We start from the raw sequence: 22458 nt of genomic DNA on the forward strand, positions 1-22458 counted from the left end.
ACCACAAATGTGTTTGACCATGTTTAACTTTGTTTGAGAGATGAGCTGTGGGGAAATCAGTGCCGCAGACAAAAGATAAACAGGGACAAAGTACCATTTAAAACACACACACACTTACCCCAACTATGCACAACATGTCCTGTAAACATGTACAGAGAGGATATTTGGGCTGCTGTTTATTTTTAACAATGAAATCAACTGTTGTGTTTTGATATGTGCGTTTTGTATGTCCATGGTGTCTGAGCACACTAAAGAAGTTATTTCTTTTCTTTTCATGTTTTCTTCGTCTCTGATACTGGTGTATTGACTGAGCAGGTAGGAGGGCAAACTAAAGAGCAAACATTTACTCTCCTTTTACCGAGTGAGCATAGTGAGCATTATTGTGTGTGCGTCCTCTGTGCCCTCCTGTCCTCTGTGTTTGTGTCATTTAGTGTGTCGTCATTTTTCCCTGGAATCCTTCCTACAGTTTCAGGAGAACTTCATTTGCAAAGCAGAGAGGCATCAAGTTTTCCCTCTTTGAGTTCAACAGGATCAACAGCCTCCACCATCACAAACTGTAAGTCGTTGCCTCTCACTTCACGAAATCTGTTTTAGAGAATTGCTTATCTTAGGAAGTAATTTAGACATCAAATGAATTTGTCTGGTGTACTGTGATGGAAAGTGTTAATAAGTTGGGTGTTATTTGTAGCAAATCAGAGCCAAACATCCATCAGGACTGGACAATGAGGAGTGGAGTGGGGCTGTGTGTGCTGGGCCTGCTGTGCCTCCACAGCTCTGCATTCGGGCAGGTAAAGCAATACTTCCAGGTGGATTTCCAGCTTTCAAACAAAGAGTAAAACAGATCACAGATCTGGGGTTGCAGAAGTGGTAAAATTAGCATCTACATAAATGTACTTCAAAACTATTTTAATTACACAAGTTTTGTAAAGATGGCTTCAGTTTCATAGTTTACGTTTAGAAGAAAGAATCTGTTGATATGTATTACGGCTAATATCAAAGCAGGGGTGTAACGTCCTCAGAAGGACATGTGGCCCTGAATTTTCTCATTGGTTTTCAAGCCAGTGTCTTCATGGATTTTACCTCACTGCCCAGATAAGAAACACAAGTTAATAAACATGTAGCAAACCTTTATTCAAAGTAACAGACTCAGAGCAGTAAACTTAGACTGACCTGCGTAATCTCTTTATGTCAGAGCTGTCAAACTCATTTTAGTTCAGGGATCAAATAAAGCACAATTTGATTCAAGTAAGCTAGATTAGTAAAATAAAACCACAATAACCTGTAAGAATATGACTTCCATTTCTTTGCTTTGCTTTATCTGGGGGTTTACATTTAATCACCTATCCTTGTAGAAAGAACAAACTGAAATTTCTTGAGAATAAATAAGTGCAGTTTCAACAATATTTAGCTTCAGTTACACAATTAGATAATTTAATTGTCTATTTGTATGCTGTATACATATATATATATATATATACAGTGTCTTACATAAGTGAGTACACCCTCACATTTTTGCAAATATTTTAGTAAATCTTTTCATGAGACAACACTGTAGAAATAAAACAAAATCTTTATAAAAATCTTACAGGTTTTATCATAAAAAACTTAAACTTAAAACTTAAAACATAATACAAACTGAAATGAGATCAATTAAGTCAGAAAAATATAGTAAATATAAATATATAAGTTATCCCTCTGCCTTGTAAATGTTCTATATGTAAACATAAAAAATGCAGCCTTACGTGGACAAATTAGTTATTACTGTTACAGTTACTTTTATTAAAACTATTTTGTTAATGTTTTCTATGTTCTTTTTACATTTACCAAGTTCATACTGCGGACCAGACTGGACTCTGTGGCGGACCAGTTTTGGCTCCTAGGCTGTCTATTTGATGCCGTTGCTTTATGCGCTCAAAGCTGCACCGCTCATCTTAGTTGTATAAACTGCTGAAGCTTACTGGTGACAGTTGTTAAGGCTACTGGAAGACTGGCTCGATTTATAGGATAGATAGACTGACAATCTTTATGTCTGGATAAAATGATTGTTAATATTAGCACAGAAATACAGTTTTAAGTATCAGGTTTGCAACTGGCAATGCTGCCATATGCATTCATTAAACACTTTCACCTCCAGCTAAATGTACTGCAAACCTACAGTATCCCTTAACTGCAGCTATTTGCTCATTTTCTCTGGTTTGGGTTCTGGCTGTAAAAGATTTGGATCATTGTGTGTCTCTGTAAAACGCACAAAAACTGACTCATAACCTTTGTGCCTTGTGATGATCAGCAATAGACTGTGGAGAAATTATTCAGGTCCTTTGCTCAATTTAAAGTGGCAATACCACAGTTGGTTTTTTTTTTTTATAAAGTTCTGCATCACTAGAGGCAAATGTGTATTGTGTAATACTGTTTTACATGATAGAGGTAAGACTGACTTAATAAATCCTGCATTCAAAGTCCTACAGGTAAGATTATACTGAAATGAGGAGCCAAAGCAAACATTGTACTTAAGCCAAGCAACTGAGTCATTGTCCTTGGTTATATGTTTACAGTTGAGTTTTTTTTTTTTTTTTTTTTTTCCTTAGAAAGAATAAAGTTAAAAAGTAAATTTTTGAACGAATGCAAGAGTGAGGAGAACTGTTTCTTTTCTTATCTTGTTAATCACCTCATCCCTTTGGTTTATCCAGCAAACCCTTTAGCAAGTCCTAATTGTTTGGGTTGCTGTTTTTTCTTTTGTAGTCAGCCATTTTTTCCCCTCTTTATCCAGCAGGTGGTGAAGGCTGACGCTGGTGTCCTGATCTTCTGTGACGATCCCACTGTGGAGAAGGCAGTCAGCAGTGCCATACACAAGTTCAATGAGAGGCTACATACTGGCTACATGCTGGCTCTGTCTCAGATAGTGTCAGCCAGGAAGGTACAGGGGTTACAAAAACAATTTGACTCATGCATATTCGCCTGACCTGGATACTTTGTCAAACAGAAAAATCCATTTGTTTTTTTGCAACATTGCTTCAGTTCATTGAGCTTTGTAGGTATTTGTTCATGTTTTCTTAAGGTCTGTCCACAACATTTCAATCAGGTTAAGGTCTGGACTTTGACTGGATTGTTTCCATTCTTCTGTTGAGGACTTGCAGCAGAGTTTGGGATCATTATTTGTTGAATAAACCAATATCAGACTAGCTTAAGTGGGTCTGACTGTGGAACACTTTGGTTGAACACAGAGGGGGTCATGGTTGAGTCAAAGACTGGAAAGAGTCCGGGTCCTGTTGGTGCAAAACAGGCTTACATTAACACCCTTCCACCGCCATGCTTCACAGCTGCTCTGAGGGGTTTGTGCTGCTATGCTGAGTTTGGTGACGTTGCATATCATTGCCAAACATCTCCACTTTGGTCTTATCAGCTGGAAAAACAGTGTTGGGGAAGTTTTGTGGTTTGTTTGGAGACAACAAATGAGCCTTTCTCCTGCAACCCTTCCAAATAAATGCCATACTTGTTCTAATTTAACATTCTTTATCGTTTCTTAAATAAGGCTCTTGGGTATTTTTGTAGTTTCTCTGAGCATTGCATAGTCTGGCCTTGAGGAGAACTTGGTGGAACTCCACATTGTGGGAAGATCGGCAACCTTATGATGGTTGAATAAATGAATGATGGTCTCCAATTAGTTTAGAAACAACTTATAATGACTATTATTTTTAGATTGGTGGCAGCAACAATAATTGCTTCTCTAAGATCATTGCTGGTGTCTTTTCTCATTGATGTTGCAATAATAATGATGGACTAGATTTATTTTGCGATTTTTAAGGCACCCAAAGCACTTTACAGTGAATCCATTATTCATACTTGGTGTGTGGCCAGAGCTGTCCCGGGGCAGACTGACAAAATTATACAACTTAATGAAATGCATTGATATTTCCAGATTTGTTGTTTTCTACATAAATGATAAAGTTTGTTGAGTTGAAAACTGAATCTGTCAGCCATGCTGTTAAAGACAAAATAGGGACTGTTACTAGTTCAGAAAAGATCCAGCGTTACAAACTGATGACACAAGTTGAACCAAAAAACTGGGAGATTGTGACTAAACATTCTTGGAAAATGTGCTCTCCTTTGAGCTTTGGTACATGATATTGTGCATGCTTGTGTGTGTGTGTGTGCGCTTGCAGTCAGAAAACGGTTCAGACTCGTTGTATTCGCTGGAGTTCTCCACTAGGAGGAGTGACTGTCTAGCAGGAAGCAACAAACCCTGGACGGACTGTGAATATTTGCCATTTGGACGCATGGTAACTGCACAAAGATAAGAGTTTACACTCATGTTCTCCATGCACACACACATGTTTCTATTCATTTATGCTAAACATCAAGAATAAATCACCTCAAACACTTGAGTGTTTGCTAAGCTGCAAGAACATTTAAACCATGATGTGTCCTGTTGTTCCTCCAGGAGCCACTTTCATGTAACGCCACAGTCCACATGACAGAGACAGAAACTGAAACGAAACAGGTGGAGTGCCTGCTTGGTGAGTGAATGAATGAATGAATGAATGAATAAATGAATGAATGAACAGGTTGATCTCATCAAAAAATAAATGGATGGACTTGCATTATAAACACTGATCACATGAGTGTAACCAGCAGAATTATTATTGAGTGCAATGAGACACTTAAATTAATCATAAAACATTTAGCATTTTTTGTAAGAAATTATAAAAACGGATAGCTGTCTTAAGTTTGTCCAGTTACCTTGTTAACAGGGGGTAACAACTAGCTCTTCCAGAGATGATATAAGATTAGCCACTTCTGGTTTCTAATTAAAATAAGTTATTTGAAAAATGCTTTAGATCTTCTATTGAAATATTAATACTGACATACTAAGACTAATCACATAAAATGTCTTCAGATCAGGACTGAAATCCCAACAAAAAAAAAGAGTTTTTCTGACTGCAGGAGTCTCTGCTGCTTCGCCAAGACCCCGTTCAGAGAAAAATCTCTTTTTCACTGGCAGAAACAGTGTCAGTGTCTGCTTAAACTGAAGCCAGAGATTACAGGATGCTAGTTTTAAAGGCCACACCATGGTTTTTCCACAACAGCTGGCACAGACCCAAAATTTCAGTTTTTGAGGAAGCAGTGAAATTTTAAGACACAATAATTTCCAGTTTCTACTGTGATACAAATCGCAATGGCACTTATTGTCTCTTAGGTATTTGGGGCAGCCTAGAGGCTTTTCCCTATTACTATTTAAACATTTAAGAAACCTCTTTCATACATTTGCATGGACAACCATGCGTCTTTGTAGGTTGGAAATTCAGCATCTTCACTTACAGTTCTGTGCAAAAACAAACAGCTGTGAACTGAGTTATCTATGAGTTATTATTTAACCTATTTTATGTCTTAACATGCAGCTCATCCTTTGTTTATCTACATTTACAGAAGGAAGTTGGGTTTGCTGCTTTTTCTAAATTACTTATATACAAAGTTTTAGAGAAGCAAATTAAGTACCAGTCTGACAGATTAAGATTTTTGGGGGGTGATTTTTATTTTTTTTTTTTATTGTATTTATTTATTTTTTACTGTATATTTAATGCATTCACACCATGCCCATGGTTACCTTCCTGTGCTGTCTCCACTCGTCCTCTTTCTTTCCTCTTTATTTACTTTCTCCTCTTCAGATGACTTCATTGTTCCAGAGAAGGCTCCCTGTTTGGGCTGCCCTGTGAAAATTGACGAGACCTCAGAGGACCTCAAGGTTCCACTTTTTGCATCTATCTCCAAGTACAACTTAGCCTCGGACGCTACTCACCTGTTCACCTTGAACGAAGTCGGCTTCGCCACCAGACAGGTAGAACAGGTGGTACTGAGGTGGGAGGTGATTTGCAGGAGGACAGTGTCACAATTTTTCTTTCTGCTCTGCTTTTGTGTGTTTTTATCTCTGTAGGTGGTTGCAGGTTTCAGGTTCAAGCTGAGATTTGATATGATGAAGACCGTCTGTGCCAAGGCTGAACACAAAGACCTCAACGAGCTGTGCGTCCCCGATGAGGAAAAAATGGTAAATATGATTTCCAGATTCCACAATGCATTCGAGTCCCGATTGGCTGAACTAGAGTTCTCATGGTGTGTGGTATGCGTGTTGCAGGAGTTTGTTAACTGTAACTCTACAGTGGATGTAGCGCCGTGGAGATTTGAGCAACCAGAGGCCCATATAGAGTGTGAAAAAGGTGCACTTTTCAAGGTGAGTGGCTTTTCACGTAGTGGCCAAACAAATACAAGAGCTTTTATTGTTTCTGACTTTGGGACACAATCTTACACAATAGTGTTTAGTGTTCTGATGCTTCTCCACTCTTTTATCTTACTAAAGTTCCTGTAATAAAGTACTAATGGCTGTTTTTATGAGGTATGCTATAGCTAGATTAGTCTTTATTAGTGGTTGCTTTTCACATTTTTAGACCAAAACACCTTGCTGTACTTAAAGGATTAGTAGAACGTTATTGTGAGCAGAGGAACTAAAAGTGAGTTGTTAACCAGCATACATGACAGAATTTACCTTCTTAAGGTTAAATAAATAAAAAAAACAGTGGTTGGTCGCTAGTCCTGATGATCAGGGCAATGAACTGACAACCTCTCACCCCCAAGCCTCTTTAGCTGTGGCTTCAAGAAATTATTTCCCAGCTTTAAAACCAACACACTCTGAAAGGAAATAGCCATGAAACTAAATAATCATTATTTTTCATCCTGGAAATAGTTGAAAGCAAATGAATAGTTAAAGGGTTAGTCAGGAGAGCGGCAGTCAGGAGACTGTAAAATAAAAAAGATAAGTTTTACAAAATGTAATATTCCAGCAGCTAGCACCTGGAAAATACTGTGAAAACAGGAAAAAGACTAATCGTACAATTTCAGCAAAATTCCATAATAATACAGTTCATACAGCAGCTTTACCTTCACATGGGAAGTTTTACTTTGTTTGTGCTTTTTAATGTTTAATAAAAGATGTTAACATGTATGATAACAGCTCCCCTCGTTGCCAGTTTGGGGATCTCCTGTGGCCCAAAGTCCACCTTTGACCAAACAGTATATGTACACATAACAGTATAAATAAATCCACTGTAAAATGAGTATGAACAGTATTAAACTGTTTAACTATTATTATAAATGACATTGTAATGATATTATAAAACATTATTTTTATTTGAAATTTAACGTTATTTTTTTTCAAGGAAATTTGGTGTATTTTCAGTTACAAGTTTGTCATGTTATTTTACAATAGACATGTATATTTGCAGCCCATTTCCATAATCTTTTATACATTTAAACAGAAATGGTAATAAAATAATACATATTTATAAGAAATCTGTAGGTTTAGTTCAGTGAAGTCGTGTTATTCATCATCCATGTTGTATGGATTCCCTGTAGCGCTCTGCGAGGCGCCGTCCTCCCGGCTGGTCTCCACTAAGGAACTTTCTGTTGAAAGCTCCCACCACTGCTTCTCCTTCAACAACATCTCCACCCTTACCATGCCCCTCCAAGGTGTCTGCTAAAGAAGAGTCATCCGAGGAGGACACCACAGCTTCCAAACCAGTCGCCTCGCCCGACACTGCGAATGAAAACCCCTTCCACTGCCCGTCTAAATCCTGGAAACCTTTTCAGCCAGTCAATCATGCACTTCCAACAGAGGCGACCTCCCTGCAGCCTCCTGTGGACGGAGCCTTCAGTGATACTGACCTGCTGTCTTAAATTTGCCTCAAGAAAGTCACATTTATATTAAAGCTCACTTTTCATCCTCTCCAAACAGATTTCTATCTTGTAGATTAAATCATCACCATACAGCAGACATTTCAGGTTATTCTCACTAGAAAATATATTATATGTATGTTTTTTCACATCTTTACACCCAGCTTAGTATCATCAGCACATTGTTAGAAATTATGATGGATTTGAAAAGGGAAGGGAAAAAAAACTTAAGAAAAAACATACTAATTTTGTCACATTTTATGCTGTGGACCAACATAGTTTTTCCATGTTGGGTTGGAATGTTTAGTTTATTTAGAGATTATGTTAACTAGATAAATTATGAAAACAGAAGGTTGGTAAAAAATAACTAATATTAAAAAAGAACAAAAAAGAAAGGAGAAGACCTGTATATTGGAGATTAAGCTAATTTCTTGGCCTTGTAACTCTTCACAAATCACAAAGAATTAAAATGATGACAGAACTCTTTTCTATTAAAGCTCTTCTATTAATTGTTTGCTCAGCAAGAAAAAGCAGCTTGGTATCAGTTTCCTTTGAGTAAATCAAAGTAACGAGTGATTATGTCTGCTTGAAAATGGAAACAAGGACGTGTAAAATCTGTGACTCTCAAAGGAAAAAAAAAACTGTAGAAATAAATTTGTGTTTTGGTTTCATGTGAATATAACATTTTTTCCATATTTGAACATTGACCCCATCATCACAAACTTCTCAGAGAGTTCATACTGTTTTGCTCCTGACACATTATCTATAATCTCCTTCAACTCGATCATAGCTCTATTTTTTTATTCTGAACAGATTACAATCAGGCATCTACAAACACTGGCTGTTATGGCAAAATAATCCCGAACTCCCAGGAATCCACACATAAAAAGTTAAATCACTCCACAGACTAAGAAAAAATGTAAGAACCCTGAAAACCAAACCAAGTCAGACTATTATAGCTGGAGAGGTTAAATGAAATGTGGCTAAATCTGTCAACAACACACCACAGTTATTAATAAAGTTTTTTTTATGAAGCCTGAAGTTCATGTTGCAAACGGAAACATTTCAAGTCAAACACAGGTAAGTGAATGTTTAACTAATTTATTTGTACATCTTCACAGAACACTCAGATGACCAGTCGGTCAGGGTACAAACCTCAACTCTGAGACTAGTAAGCCAGAACAAAACACACATACATTCATAAATAAAAATGCAGGTTACTGCAAGTCAGAGTAAACTTCTCCTACAAACTACTGGGAGCAAACGTAAGGCATTAATGTAGAAACATCTGTGTGGCTGCCTAGCTGACTAAAACAAAAACAAACTATGTAGCAAAAGGAATATTCACCTTTTCCCGATCTCATGCAAGTAGGCTGTGACAAACAATACATTGGCCCATTGTACATTCATTCTTAGTATACATTAAGGTTCTGACAGCATGGCAAATAGAGAAAATATATCAGAGATGCAGTGTAATTTATTCTGGAGAACTGCATCCACCCAAAATATCATGAATCACCAAATACTTTTGGTAATATTAATAAGGAGCCTAAAAATGTAATAAAACTATAAATGTTCTGATTCACCTTTTTCATCCAAGGCTTAGGAATTCAAAATCATTAGCAATGAATCTTGACAGTCTATTCACAGACTAGCTAAATCTGAATTCAAACAATGAAAAACTCTCCAAATCTAAAGATGTTTGTATGCAGCGAGGGGACTAAATAACATGAACAGCTGACCTTCATGTGCATAAACAGTAGAGATGTCCCATAGTTACCAGAAACAGCACACTAAGCTTCAGAAAGGTGGCTTTTACTGGATGGATATTACACTGAATTGTGTTACATCTTTTATGTCATCATGTCCAGTTTGTTAAGTCATTACACCTCAGATTGAATGGTTGTTAGAATCCCTTCTCTTCCCTCAAGATTTCAGTCAAAAACTACAATCAATTTTAATTCAACATTATATGTGAATATGTTGACTGATATAGTTTCCAGATTGCTGATCAACTGATTGAAGCTGAATTTTTTAAAGAGTTTAGTCACTGTTGGGTCTTATAATGATCAAAAGGAACAACGCATGTTGGCCTTCAAAGCCTTGAGGTCAGGAAGGGAAGATTTCACCACTTAATCAACCAGACAAAGGACTAGGAGAACCTTCAAACAAATGCTTTGGAAAGATGAGGATCTATATTCAAGATAATTTGTTAAAACTGTTACATCACCTGATCATTGAAATTTAGACTTAAACACAACACCCCTTCATTAATTGCAAAGTAGCTGATTCTTCATTGAAACGTAGGACTGTGGCATCAATAACATTTACAACCAGAATCAAATACAATGCAAAACACACACATATACTTTCATAATCTGTCCCAATCTGAGCCCTAAACCTACAGAACCTACAGTTCTAGTAATACATACCACATTGTGATTTGACAGTTTCTCAGTTTGCCCTATATATAAAAAAAAAACAAAACTTTTTTTTTTCTTTTGTTGTTCTTTAGCATAAACCTGCCAGTGGTGGGAGAAAAAAAGAAAAATAATTTACAAAACATTTAAAGACACCCTTACTGCCAGTGTCTTCACACACAGCCACATGAACAAACAGTGTGGATTTTCATTGGAACCTGCCAATGAAGCTCTGCTGCCTGCACAGAACAACATTAAATGCACACGGGCACACGCAAACACACTCAAACCATTTAGAGAATATATGGAAAAGGATAGACAACATTAACAGGAATCTCACATGTTAAGCCAGCCATAGAAAAGAGATTAGACTGCAGCTGTACATACATACTGCTTAATGCTGCTTCAAAATGTACATCATCATACATACTAGTTATGCTGCTTTAGAAACATGCATAGGCTGTTAGCCTAAATTTTCTGTTGGACAAAAAGGCATAGAGAACTTTTTTTAAATGCTTATCTAAAGCTCTTTTTTTTCTTATTTTCATTCTTTAAAGTCCAGAACTGACATACCTTCTGCAGGATGCAGCTTCAGCATGAGATTTTACAGGACTTTGTGCTGCCTGTTGTCACATTACAGAAAATAACAAAAAGGCAAAACACTGCTTATAATCTGTGGTGTTTAGTGGCACTGCATCCAACTTTAGAAAAAAATTACATGAACAATTCAAAAACATAAAAAACATGAGTGCATTTAAGGTCCATGTTAGCAATTAAATACATTCAAGCCATTAATAAGGCGCAAATATGACATGACACGTGTACGCCACATCAGACCAGACCACAACTTTGGCTTTTCAATACAATCAGTTGGAACTTTCCAATAAACGAATTTAGCGTCATGTTGTTAAGAGGATAAACTCGCTGTATGTACATCTGTCTTTCGACATACACCGAGAGATTGTAGGGTGCTCGTGAAGAGATTGTGAGGCACCACTTCATATGAAATACTGTCTCCTATCCATGAGAGCTTCAGTGCAGCTGAGGACGTTTACTGTCACTATGGCACTAAATTTAATACCAAAAACAGGCAGGCATTTTTTTCAAGTTGTAACCCTGTGTTACTTACCATCACCTACCAAATACATAAAAAAATATGAATTTCATATCAAAATTCCCTTTTTTCTCATCCTGCACTACATTAAAAGAATTCCGATGAATCCTGTTAGATTAACAAACTGCTGATTAATCACATGACAAGTGACTGTGCTGTCCCGATAAAGGCTGCAGGCCAAACAACACTTTTTGACTAGTAGTTCTATCATTTTATTTCACATTTTCCTTTTGCCTTTTCAGATTAAAAGACTGATGTTAGAGGTTTAGCTGGAGAATAAACCCTTATGGCTCAGTGGGGTTCTGTCCTTGCTAACTTCACCTAAAGGCTACCCCATCATTTCTAAATAATTTGTTTAAATAACTCCACATACAAGATGACACAAATACAATTTCACTACAGTGATGCAAAAGCATAATACTCAAATGTTTGTTGTAAAAAAAAACAAAAAAAACGTGTATCTAGTTTAGGCTTTTAACAAAAAGATGCAGGGCATGACTTTATCACCGTGCAAAATAACGTCTGTTTCAAATAAGGCCAGTAGTCTCCATGTTTTAAAAAAAATGTAAATGTCTAATAAGTACATTTAAAAAACACTTTGTCCATGAGTCAGAGACATTTAATTAGGAGACTAGCTGAAATTCATAAACTTAACTGTGACAGAAATACAAATAATGCATAATCATAGTCAAATTTAGACGTTCCTGAAAACTGCCTCATGTCCTGTCAGGGTTTGCTTACTAGAATTCACTTAGACCAGAGTTTCTGGGGCTTAACAGTTTTCAGTGTTGTGTTGTGATGCCAAGGCATTTTATCAAGAGGAAGACATGACATTCCCCTGGGTCTCTGCCTCCCAACAACAGACAAACCCAGAGGCTCATAGGTCTCAATACTGATTAAATTTTAGACTGGCACCTTCACCTTTTCTGTTTTACATCCCAAAACAAACCATTCTGCACATGGCTGCAAACAAGCCACAATGAGGAAAAAAAACTGGGTTACTGATAAGGCCAAATTAGACGCTTAACTGAAAAGTGTCAGAAGCAAAAGAAAGGCATCGTCTGTCTTAAGAGCGTATGCTTAACTCTAATCGAGTAACAGAGTAAGCTGTTGCACTTGTGGTAGTCAGAAGAAGCAGTAAATAACACAAATACATAAACAATAGTTTCTGGAGTTCGGATTTTGTTTTTGTTCAAACTGAAATAAAGTAAATACATAAATAAATTGTTTCTAACATTTCTAAGTGCTGTTTTTTGTTGTTGTTTTTTTTTTGATGGAGAGGCCTCATCACCCTGATATCAATGCAGGAGTTTAACACTGCTCTGCCAACGTTCCCAAAGATGGAGCGCTGCTTCACTGAGGCTGTGGGAAAACTGTACACAACCAGCAACAGATGTCACTGCAGTTTTCCAACCTTGAAATGTCCACACAAAGATGGAAAAGCTAAGGCCAAATCAGACGTTAGAGGCAGCTTTATAAGGATGGTGGAAGACATCACAGAAGCTCCCGTTCATCAAAAATGCTCCACTGTACAACAAATATAACTTGTATTAAATAAAATAACTTAGACGGTTCCTTGTGCCCACTGTCTCCTCAGTAGTGATGCGACTGAGTCAAATTGTTGTCCTTATATGGCCAAAGGGGTAGCAAGCTCTACATACTCTGTGGCTACATTAATACATTGGCAGATGCAGCTTCTTTAAACTATATTTGTCCAATTTGTTTGTTTTTTGTTTTTTTTAAGAGCAGCATAATAAGAGAAAGAATTCAATTTGTTCGTGTGGTTGAGAAAAAAAAAGAATGCATAGTAGCCAGGGATACAAGCTTCTTCCAGCTTCGACCCATCTTCACAGGGTCATGATGAAAGTCATCTCAAAGAGACCCTGGCAGAAGCAGAGATAGTGCAAGACCACATTGGAAGGCAGACAAAAAAATCTCATGAAAATGCAGAAAATCATGAACCATGTTTCATAAAAAAAGTGCTTCAAAGAATAATAAATCAAAGTGGAATTCTCCATCATCGCTAGTCTGTTAGTGTTTCTGCTCTTAAAGGCAAATAAAAATCTTTGAATGACTTTGCCACTTCTTTGTAAATTAAATAAATGCTCCATGTTGGGACTGGTGGGCTTTGTTGGTGTGTGAGGTATCAGTTCAGTGCATGTTGTCTAATTGTATGGAATATCCAGTCCATCTTGGTGGTCCACCCTCCATGGTGAGCGTCATTCATCTGTTTCATAAAATAGTCCAAAGCCTCCTGCATCACACAGAAAATAAAGACAGAGTAAATTTAGTTGTCAATGGTGTAAATTTATCAAAATGATTAGTCTGGATTAGGATCAGTAACTTGCAAAAGTATAAATTTTTCCTTTTTTCTGATTACACCCTCTACTTTTAAAGGATTTGCAGATCTACCTTTTTTAAGGTATGCCTCTATAAACTTTGCACATCTAGCAACTGGAATTTTTGTCCATTATTCAAAATAAGTTGGATGGGTTCTACTGGTTTACAGCAAACTTTAATTCATGCCACAGATTTCTGATTGTACTGTCGTCTGGGCGTCAACTTGGCAACACATTTAAAGATTTCCTCTTAAACCTTTCAATTGTTGCTTTAGCTGTATGCTCATTGTCCTGCTACAAGGTCAACATCCTTCCCTATCCACCTCCGCCCCCCTCCCCCCGCTTGGACGCTCTGATCACAACCTCGTACATCTGCTCCCTGAATACACACCCAGGGTGAGAAGACAGCTGGCACAGAAGAAGTCTGTGAAAGTGTGGACCGATGAGTCCAATGAGAGACTGAGAGACTGTTTCCAAACCACAGACTGGGAGACACTCTGCAGCTCTCATGGAGAGGACATTGATGGCCTGACCCACTGCATCACGGACTACATCAACTTCTGTGTGGAGAACACTGTGCCAACCCGGAGGGTGCGGTGTTTCTCCAACAACAAACCCTGGGTGACCCCTGAGCTTAAAGTCCTGCTGAACCAGAAGAAGAGGGCTTTCATTTCAGGGGACAGAGAGGAGCAGAGGAGAGTTCAGCATGAACTCCAGTACAAGATCAGGCGGGCCAAGGACAGCTACAGGAAGAAGCTGGAGGAGCGGCTGGAGCAGAATAACACACGGGACGTGTGGAGAGGGCTGAAGGAGATCTCTGGATTTGGACAGAGTGGTGCCAGAGGGACAGCTGATGGAGACCAGCGCTGGGCCAATGATTTAAATCTGTTTTTTAACAGATTTGATTCTAACCCCACTCTCTCTGCCCCCCCTCCCTCCTCTTCACACATCCCCAGTCCAGCGTCAACCATCCCCTTCCCCCGACCACCTTCATCTTCACCTCCACTTTCACCTACCCCCCATCTCCACTCCACACCAATGGACTCCACCACCAGCCCCCCACTGCCCTCCACCTCCCCCCTCTCCCTTACATCGGCCCAGGTGAGGAGAGAACTGAGGCGGCTGAAGAACAGGAAAGCTGCAGGACCAGACGGCATCAGCCCCAGGCTGCTCAGGACCTGTGCAGACCAGCTCTGTGAGGTGCTCAGGTACATCTTTAACCTGAGCCTCAGCCTGGAGAAGGTCCCTGTCCTGTGGAAGACCTCCTGTGTGGTTCCGGTTCCTAAGATATCACACGCGAAGGAACCGAACCATTACAGACCCGTTGCCTTGACCTCCCACCTGATGAAGACCATGGAGAGGCTCATCCTCCGTGGTGTGCACCGCGATGGACCCGCTGCAGTTTGCCTACAGGCCAAACATCGGGGTGGATGATGCTGTCATCTACCTACTGCACAGGGCTCTGGCTCACCTGGAGACCGCTGGGAGCGTCGTGAGAGTCATGTTTTTTGACTTCTCCAGTGCGTTCAACACCATCCAGCCGGCGCTGCTGCGGGGGAAGCTGGATGGAGCTGGAGTGGATGGAAAGTTAGCTGCATGGACCATCGACTACCTCACCAACCGGCCACAGTACATGCGTCTGCAGAACTGTGTGTCTGAGGTGGTAGTCTGCAGCACGGGGGCCCCTCAGGGAACAGTGCTCTCACCGTTCCTCTTCACCCTCTACACCTCGGACTTCACCTACAACACCAGCAGCTCTCATCTCCAGAAGTTCTCTGACGACTCAGCCATTGTGGGCTGTGTGTCTGAGGGGAACGAGCTGGAGTACCGGTCAGTCATCATGGACTTTGTGGACTGGTGTGAGCGCAACCACCTGTGCTTAAACACCAGTAAGACCATGGAGATGGTGATTGACTTCCGGAGAAGGACACTACCCCACACACCGGTGAACATCCAGGGGAAGGACATTGACCGGGTGGACAGTTTCAAGTACCTGGGTGTTCACCTCAACAGTAAACTGGACTGGTCACACCACACAGACGCCCTGTACAAGAAGGGCCAGAGTCGCCTCCACCTCCTGAGGAGACTGAGGTCCTTTGGAGTATGCAGGCCTCTGCTAAGGACATTTTATGACTCTGTGGTAGCCTCTGCTGTCCTCTACGCCGTTGTCTGCTGGGGAGCGAGCAGCACTGACCGGGACAGGAAGAGACTAAACAAGCTGGTCAGGAGGGCCAGCTCTGTCCTGGGCTGCCCGCTGGACTCTGTGGAGGAGGTGGGTGAGAGGAGGATGTTGGCCAAGCTCACATCCATCATGGACAACACCTCTCACCCGCTGCACCAGACTGTGGGGGGGCTGAGCAGCTCCTTCAGCAGCAGACTGAGACACCCTCAGTGTAGGAAGGAGCGCTACAGCAGGTCCTTCATTCCCACTGCTGTCAGACTGTACAACTTATCTGTATAGTCATAATACTGTGTAGTATTTATTTATATTTTACTGTGCAATACCCCCCATTATCAATGTCATTATATTCTTCATATCCCACCATCACCATGTAAATATGTATATAGTCTGTGAGGTTGTTGTTATATTTTATATATATATATATAGTGTGTATATATATAGTGTGTATATATATATATATATATATATATATATATCTTTTATATTTATAATGGTACATATTTTTGCTTTTCTTAGACTTTGTCTTGTAAATAATTTATATTGCACCTTCTTGCTGTGATGCATGTTCACCTTATTCTGTCTTTCTGCACTTTATTCTATAACAAGAGCTGCTGTAACAAGTGAATTTCTCCACTGTGAGATAATAAAGTCTAATCTAATCTAATCTAATCTAATCTATCTAAAATCTCAGCAAGACTGAAACAGGTATTCCACAACAATTTCCCTGTATTTAACATCTTCTATTATTCTCTCAATTATGAGTTTCCATGTCCCTGATAAAAAACATTCCCTAAACATCCTAAGAGCTGAATAAAGGCACATAGACTTTATTTCTTGGTTCTTGAAGATTAATGTCCCCAAAAAAAAGTTTGTTTGAAAAAAAAGAAACAGCTTTATTTAGGCTCTTAGGATTACTATGGCCTGGATGACTGAGAATCTACACCAACATCCCCACAACATGATGTTTCTACCACCGTGTATCACTGTGGGGATGTTGTTTTTGGAGTGATGAAAAGTGTTGGACCAGTCATCACATTTTCCTTGATGACCAAAAAGTCTCAAGTGACCAGAGGACCTTTATCCATATGCCTGCCAAGCCTCCTGCATGCCTTTGGACAAACCTTTCTGTAAGCAGTACCTTTTTTCTGATCACTATTCTGTAAAACCAAACTCTAGGGAGTGTACAGCTTATAGAGGTCCTATGGACAGATACCAGTCTCCACTGTGAAGCTTTCCAGCTGCTTCAGCCTGAGAGTTTTGGTGGACGGCTCTATTTAAGCAGGTTTGTCGCATTTCCTTCCATTCTGTGATGACTAAATCACCAAGGAGCGTAAATATTTTTATAAGCCAGCTATTACAAAACTATAAAATACAGCCAGCTTATAACAGATTAAACAAGAAAAAAGAAAAAAAGGCCTTCTCACCTGCTCGCTTTTCTCCAGGGCTAGTGTCTTTCTGATGTAAGCAATATCATCAAATGATTGCAGTTCAGGCATGCCGGAGCCCAGCATCATGGAGAACAGGTTGATGAAGAGGTTGGCGTGTTGTCGGATGGCCAAGTAAGCTTTGTAGCACATCTCCTGGAACCTGTTGTGAAAAAATGGATGTAATTAAGACAAAGAACTTGAATATCTGAGCAATATCTAAGAGGGGGGGGGAGGGGGGGGGCTGTGTAATAATGGTTGTCACTAAATTCAGTTTCCTCCAGGATTTCTTTTTTTTTTAATAACTGTGGGGTAGGGCTTTGCAACAAAAAAAATCTTTTACATCTCTTATCTACTTTGTTTTTCCTATCTTTGTTGTTTTGATATCTATTAAGAGAATCCTGTTTGTTTCCCTTTTGTTTCTCTCTCTCTGTATCATTTCATAATGCTTCTGTAACACTGAAATTTCTCATTCTGGGATTAATAATGTACATCTGATTCTGATGAGCTCTAGGTTCAGCTGTACGGAAGTCATCCACAGCTTCCTGCTGCTCTCTCCTGCCACCTCCACTTCTTTCCCCCACCAGCCTTTTTATGAGACTTGTTTAATAAACAGCTGATTGAGGTGCTGAGAAAGTACAAAAATGTATACAGTACATAATGTTTGGCATTTAAAGACACGGACACTGGCACAACCCCAACCTGCCACCGAAGAAGTTTCATGTTTAATATGAAATAAAAGGGTCAATTGTTCATTGCACAGAAAGACACTGATTCAGTCTCATACACAAAACACGAGACAATTCAGTTCAGCTTTATTTATACAACATAAATAAATACAACACAAAAGCCATCTCACTAGATAAATAAACTCAACAATTATATCCATGTGGTGACAGATGGAATGAAGAACTCCACACATCCACTTCCTGTAATATTAAAAAAATAGGAAACACCCAATGTGCAAACAAAGCAGGCAGCACTGAGTTTTTCTGGTAATATTAGCACATACAGTATTTGGAAAGATGCTGTAAATGTGCATAATTTCTAAGTGAATTGTCAAAGTGGCAGCCAAACAAAAGGATAAAAAAAAAAAAAAACACACCTTAGCTAATCACTAAAGCCCAATTCTGGTGTTCAGCCTTCTGTCTTCGAAAAAGCACATAACAGCAGTCCTTTATGGTGGCAGTAAGACCCCTTACTCTTCAACATGGAGGACAAAAAAAGAAGAGAAACGCAGAGGTAAAATTTAGCAGTACCTTTCAAACTCTTTGGTCTTTGTGCATTCTGGTGATCCTTTGCTGATGACAATGAGGAAGTCTTGGGTAAGTACGAAGGGCACTCGCTCTCTCTTGTAGCCAAATTTTTTCTTCTTATGATCCAGGAAATGTCCAAAATCTATATGAAACAACTGACAGAGAGCAGAGCAAGTGTGAAAAAATAGGACATAAACAAATCTGTTAAAAGTTTTTCTTCTTTGGTTTTTTCTATACACACAGTTTTCTGTTACTTGGTATTGGCTTCTAATCATTTTAAGACTATAATTCCTAAAATTTCATTCCTAAAAAAATAATCTGAATTAAGCAAGCTTGCTATAGAAGATATTTCTGGGTAATCTCTCCGGTAAATGGGCCACAACTATCGACAGATCCACAGAAGCTTAGTTACACTCACATCACATGTTTAAACTTCATGATAAACCCTGTGGGACTGAAATATATTGCAAAGTAGTCTATACTGAGTGGTGTGTGTGAAAATATGTTACCTGTCCATCATCTTTGACCATAATATTGCTGTTGTGCCTGTCTCCAATCCCCAGGATAAATGTAGCTACACAGTAGCCAGCACAAGACCTCGTGAACAGATCCACAGCCATGTCATACCTGCACACATAAAGAAATATGCAAAAATATATTCAGAAATCCCCAAGAAGTGGATTTTGAAAATAAATTAGAAATGAGATGTAGACAGAAGTGATCCCACAGACTGAGTCATAATGAACACAAGTCTATAAAGCCTCTTGTCACAGAAGAAAACTCACATCTCTCCTTTGTTTTTGTCCTTCAGCCACTGATGTAGCGTGTTGGAGTTGAACTGCAGGGCTCCTTTCAAGCCTCCTTTACACTGAATCTGCATGATGGTGTGAGAGCTGCGGACCACCTCAATGAGACCTACACAGTCGCCTAATGACAGACAGCCATAAGGCAACATCCTGGAGAAAAACAAAAAGGGCCTTTGCTCAGTTTTGCAAACTGCAAGAATGATCAGATAAAGAAACCGATGCTGGGAAATGGAAGAGAAAGGAGTACCGAAGATCCAGTCCCTGATTCTGCCAAATGTTCTCCATGATTTTAATAATCTGCAACGTCAACATGTCCTGGCGCAAGTCTACAACACACACAATGAAGACAGTTCTTTATTTCCTGGGATGCTAACAGATTAAACTGATACACAAAATAAAGATTACTTATTGTGATTGTTACGATCTACAGCCTCTAAACAGCATTGTGTAAAATTTGTTTCCTAATTTTATGTGACAAATCAAGAAGAGTGAACAGTTCTTCCTGTGAGTCAAAGCTTTTAAAGCTTCTCACAATTTGTCATTGCTTGAATATTCTTTGGTCTTATGCTTTTCAGTGAATAAAAGTTCAAAACAAAGTTTGTTAGTGTGTGTGCTGGTGAGTGTGTTTGGATTGTGGGCGTTACCATCTCCATTTTTGAAGATAATTTCATTGTTCTGAAAAAGAAGCTCTGACATGATGTCGGGATTCTCCCAGTTTAGCCACAATGGCCTTTTTGCTGATGACATGATCCTGCATTCATCAAACCTGTGCACAAATGAAAGTCATTCCAAGTTATTAAAAACACTGACTTACTTTTACTTCTAGTAAACTACTAGTACTTCACTGTTTACACATATCTAAACTACTGAAAACACACAATTCCTTATTGCTTCTGACCTCAGGTTTCCAAGCTGATGTGCTGGGTTGAGAGGAGAGGTAAAGTTCTGCAGAGCATCCATGTAGTCGGGTCTTTTCATCTGTTCCACAAGAAACCGCATCTGGACCTTCACAACACACAAACACAACCAAAATAATGAAAATCCTTTGCACATAAATGTGTAGACAACTAGCACTCATACACAAATGTGTCTGCATCAGTGTGCTGTTCCAACTCTGAAGGCAAATTATTTAAACAAATCCAAGGAGTAATAAACCAATCTTAGAGGCTAAAAGCATGAATGAGGAGAAATGCAGAAACCAAAAAATGATACAACTCTGAGTTTACTTTTAAAAATTTAAAATATGATGAAGAGACACTGATGTAAACATGCTGGACATCTAAAGATATAAAACCAACATATATTCCAGTGTTTGTGAGTTACCTCATCTTACCTTTTGTGTCTCATCTTTCTTTTCCTGTTTGAGGATGTCAGTGAGGTTGATGAGCTTCTCCATGGCCTCTACCTGCCTACTCAGGTGTTTGAGGTACATGCCACAAGCCCTGCAGTAAGACTCTAAAAGCAGTCCAAACCTCTGGCTCACAGTTTTGTTGTGCATTTCTGACCTGTGAGGAGAACAAAAGGAGATGGATAGCAGAGACCGTGAGATGAAGGAAGGAGAGATATGTTTTTAAGCTTCCTGGGGAGATAAGAGGGAATGAATGAATGCCTCACTTGAGATGCCAGAAGAAAAAATGTCCTATCCTTTGATTGGTCAGAGCCTTCTTGAGGAGAAAACGGACCAGTGGATTGTCAAGATACTGCTCATATTTTAACACCTAAATTGGAAAAAGAAGAAGTTGAATAAAAAGAATTTTTTGCGTTATTTAACATTTAACAAACACCTGAAGCATTACAGACTAGAAGCCTTTAAATGGTAAATGGTAAATGGTCCGTATTTATATAGCGCTTTTCTGTACCTGGATACCCAAAGCGCTTTACATTATACAGCACATTCACCCATTCACACACACATTCACACACTGATGGCGGAAGCTGCCATGCAAGGCGCTCGACCACGACCCATCAGGATTTAAATAAACGTTAACTTTAAAAACTTGAGAAAATACCCATTTTTCGTGTCCACCCCACAAGAACTGACCGTAGATCTCAAGATTATGATTTTTTTTTACTCCTGACTCTCATGAAAAACACATGAATACAGCACTGTCTGTGAGGAGAAATGGATCAGCAGTGAAATGTAGACTTTATTTAACTGATATTTGACTGAAACCTACCTGTACAAGCTGGATCAGATACTGGGACAATTTATCATCAGTCAAGTATTTGTCGAGGCAGCGTACAGCAAAATGCCTGACCATGGGGTCGGGATAGTTACAGTCCAGCAGCTCCATGGCCTGCTCGGGACGGATAGACGGCCATTCCTTCAACAGACAGTACATCTAAGAAACACACAAACCAAATGCTATAAATGAATGTGTTTAAATAATTTGACAAACATTCAAAGGACTAAAATACGAATTTACAATCTGTATTGTTCCACTAAATGTTTTTCCAACAAAGTTTAAAAGTTGACCAAATACATAACTTTATATATAGTACAGATTTCTTCTTGGGAAAAACAAAAACAAACAAAAAACAACCTGTCCTTAAAGTGACTCTCACAGGAAAATCAAGTTTTTAACCATGTTTAAATGTCTATAAGATGTTTTTATGTGTGACAAGACATATTTTCAGCAAGATGAGTCCTCAATACTATGGCTAAGTCATTCTGCTTTGAATCTGCAGAGCCCAACCTAAAGTCTCAAAAAAAAAAAAGGTCAGTTAGGCCGTATGTTCAACACAGGCTATTGGAAGAAGCTGAGTGGGGCATTTTACATGCACTTGATCAAACTGATGAAATGAGAAACTAGCAAAAGCTAAAGGAGAAGTTGGCAAAAGCTTTGTGGGAGGACATTAAAAGCAAGGCCAACTGGAGAGCAACAGCTCTCAGCAATGAGCGAGCTGTGGGCTCAGCTGCCAGTCAGGAAAGCCACGAGGGCTGGAGCTGGCCATCCTCCAAGCGGTTGGGAGTAATAGAAATAGTAATAGAAAGTAATAGAAAGTGAATTCATTCACATTCTCATAGTTCTGCTTTCATGAAACCTAGTATAATTTAGCTTCCTCTTCTTGAAAATCATTCTCTGGGTCATTTATGGTTGAATGACCTCAGTAAAGTGATAAATAGCATGAAGCATAAAGTGAGTCGGGACCGGAGGAGATCAGGCAGAGATATAGGCAGGTCCAGATTAGCATATT

The 22458-nt window shown here is 39.1% G+C and overlaps 2 protein-coding genes across 2 annotated transcripts in view; one reads left to right on the forward strand and one right to left on the reverse strand.

Moving 5' to 3' along the window:
* Positions 1 to 430: 430 nt before the first annotated feature.
* kng1 (kininogen 1) lies at positions 431 to 7722 on the forward strand. The gene is made up of 9 exons (XM_042006208.1): positions 431 to 556; positions 689 to 788; positions 2771 to 2914; positions 4161 to 4277; positions 4439 to 4514; positions 5664 to 5833; positions 5930 to 6040; positions 6128 to 6223; positions 7402 to 7722. The coding sequence occupies exons 2-9, from the start codon at positions 723 to 725 to the stop codon at positions 7720 to 7722; spliced, it is 1101 nt and encodes a 366-aa protein (XP_041862142.1). The 5' UTR covers positions 431 to 556; positions 689 to 722.
* A 2958-nt stretch (positions 7723 to 10680) lies between these two features.
* The window catches only part of LOC121653566 (phosphatidylinositol 4,5-bisphosphate 3-kinase catalytic subunit alpha isoform-like), a 35074-nt gene continuing 23296 nt past the window's right edge, over positions 10681 to 22458 (reverse strand). The window contains exons 16-26 of the mRNA XM_042007116.1: positions 21438 to 21602; positions 20875 to 20978; positions 20594 to 20765; positions 20159 to 20265; positions 19905 to 20026; positions 19508 to 19586; positions 19240 to 19410; positions 18964 to 19081; positions 18458 to 18609; positions 17199 to 17361; positions 10681 to 13507 (exon numbers count right to left, since the gene is read on the reverse strand). Of these exons, the coding sequence (XP_041863050.1) occupies positions 13400 to 13507; positions 17199 to 17361; positions 18458 to 18609; positions 18964 to 19081; positions 19240 to 19410; positions 19508 to 19586; positions 19905 to 20026; positions 20159 to 20265; positions 20594 to 20765; positions 20875 to 20978; positions 21438 to 21602 (1461 nt within the window). The 3' untranslated portion in view covers positions 10681 to 13399. The remainder of the gene's footprint in view (positions 13508 to 17198; positions 17362 to 18457; positions 18610 to 18963; positions 19082 to 19239; positions 19411 to 19507; positions 19587 to 19904; positions 20027 to 20158; positions 20266 to 20593; positions 20766 to 20874; positions 20979 to 21437; positions 21603 to 22458) is intronic.

Source organism: Melanotaenia boesemani, chromosome 14 (assembly GCF_017639745.1).
Source record: "Melanotaenia boesemani isolate fMelBoe1 chromosome 14, fMelBoe1.pri, whole genome shotgun sequence".
Classification (NCBI taxonomy): domain Eukaryota; kingdom Metazoa; phylum Chordata; class Actinopteri; order Atheriniformes; family Melanotaeniidae; genus Melanotaenia; species Melanotaenia boesemani.

Bases quoted from the DNA above. Each gene is read 5' to 3' on its own strand.
- kng1 (XM_042006208.1), top strand. From the start codon at position 723: ATGAGGAGTGGAGTGGGGCTGTGTGTGCTGGGCCTGCTGTGCCTCCAC. The intron at 2,915-4,160 runs GTACAGGGGTTA...GTGCGCTTGCAG, and splicing joins AGATAGTGTCAGCCAGGAAG to TCAGAAAACGGTTCAGACTC. The intron at 4,278-4,438 runs GTAACTGCACAA...TTGTTCCTCCAG, and splicing joins ATTTGCCATTTGGACGCATG to GAGCCACTTTCATGTAACGC.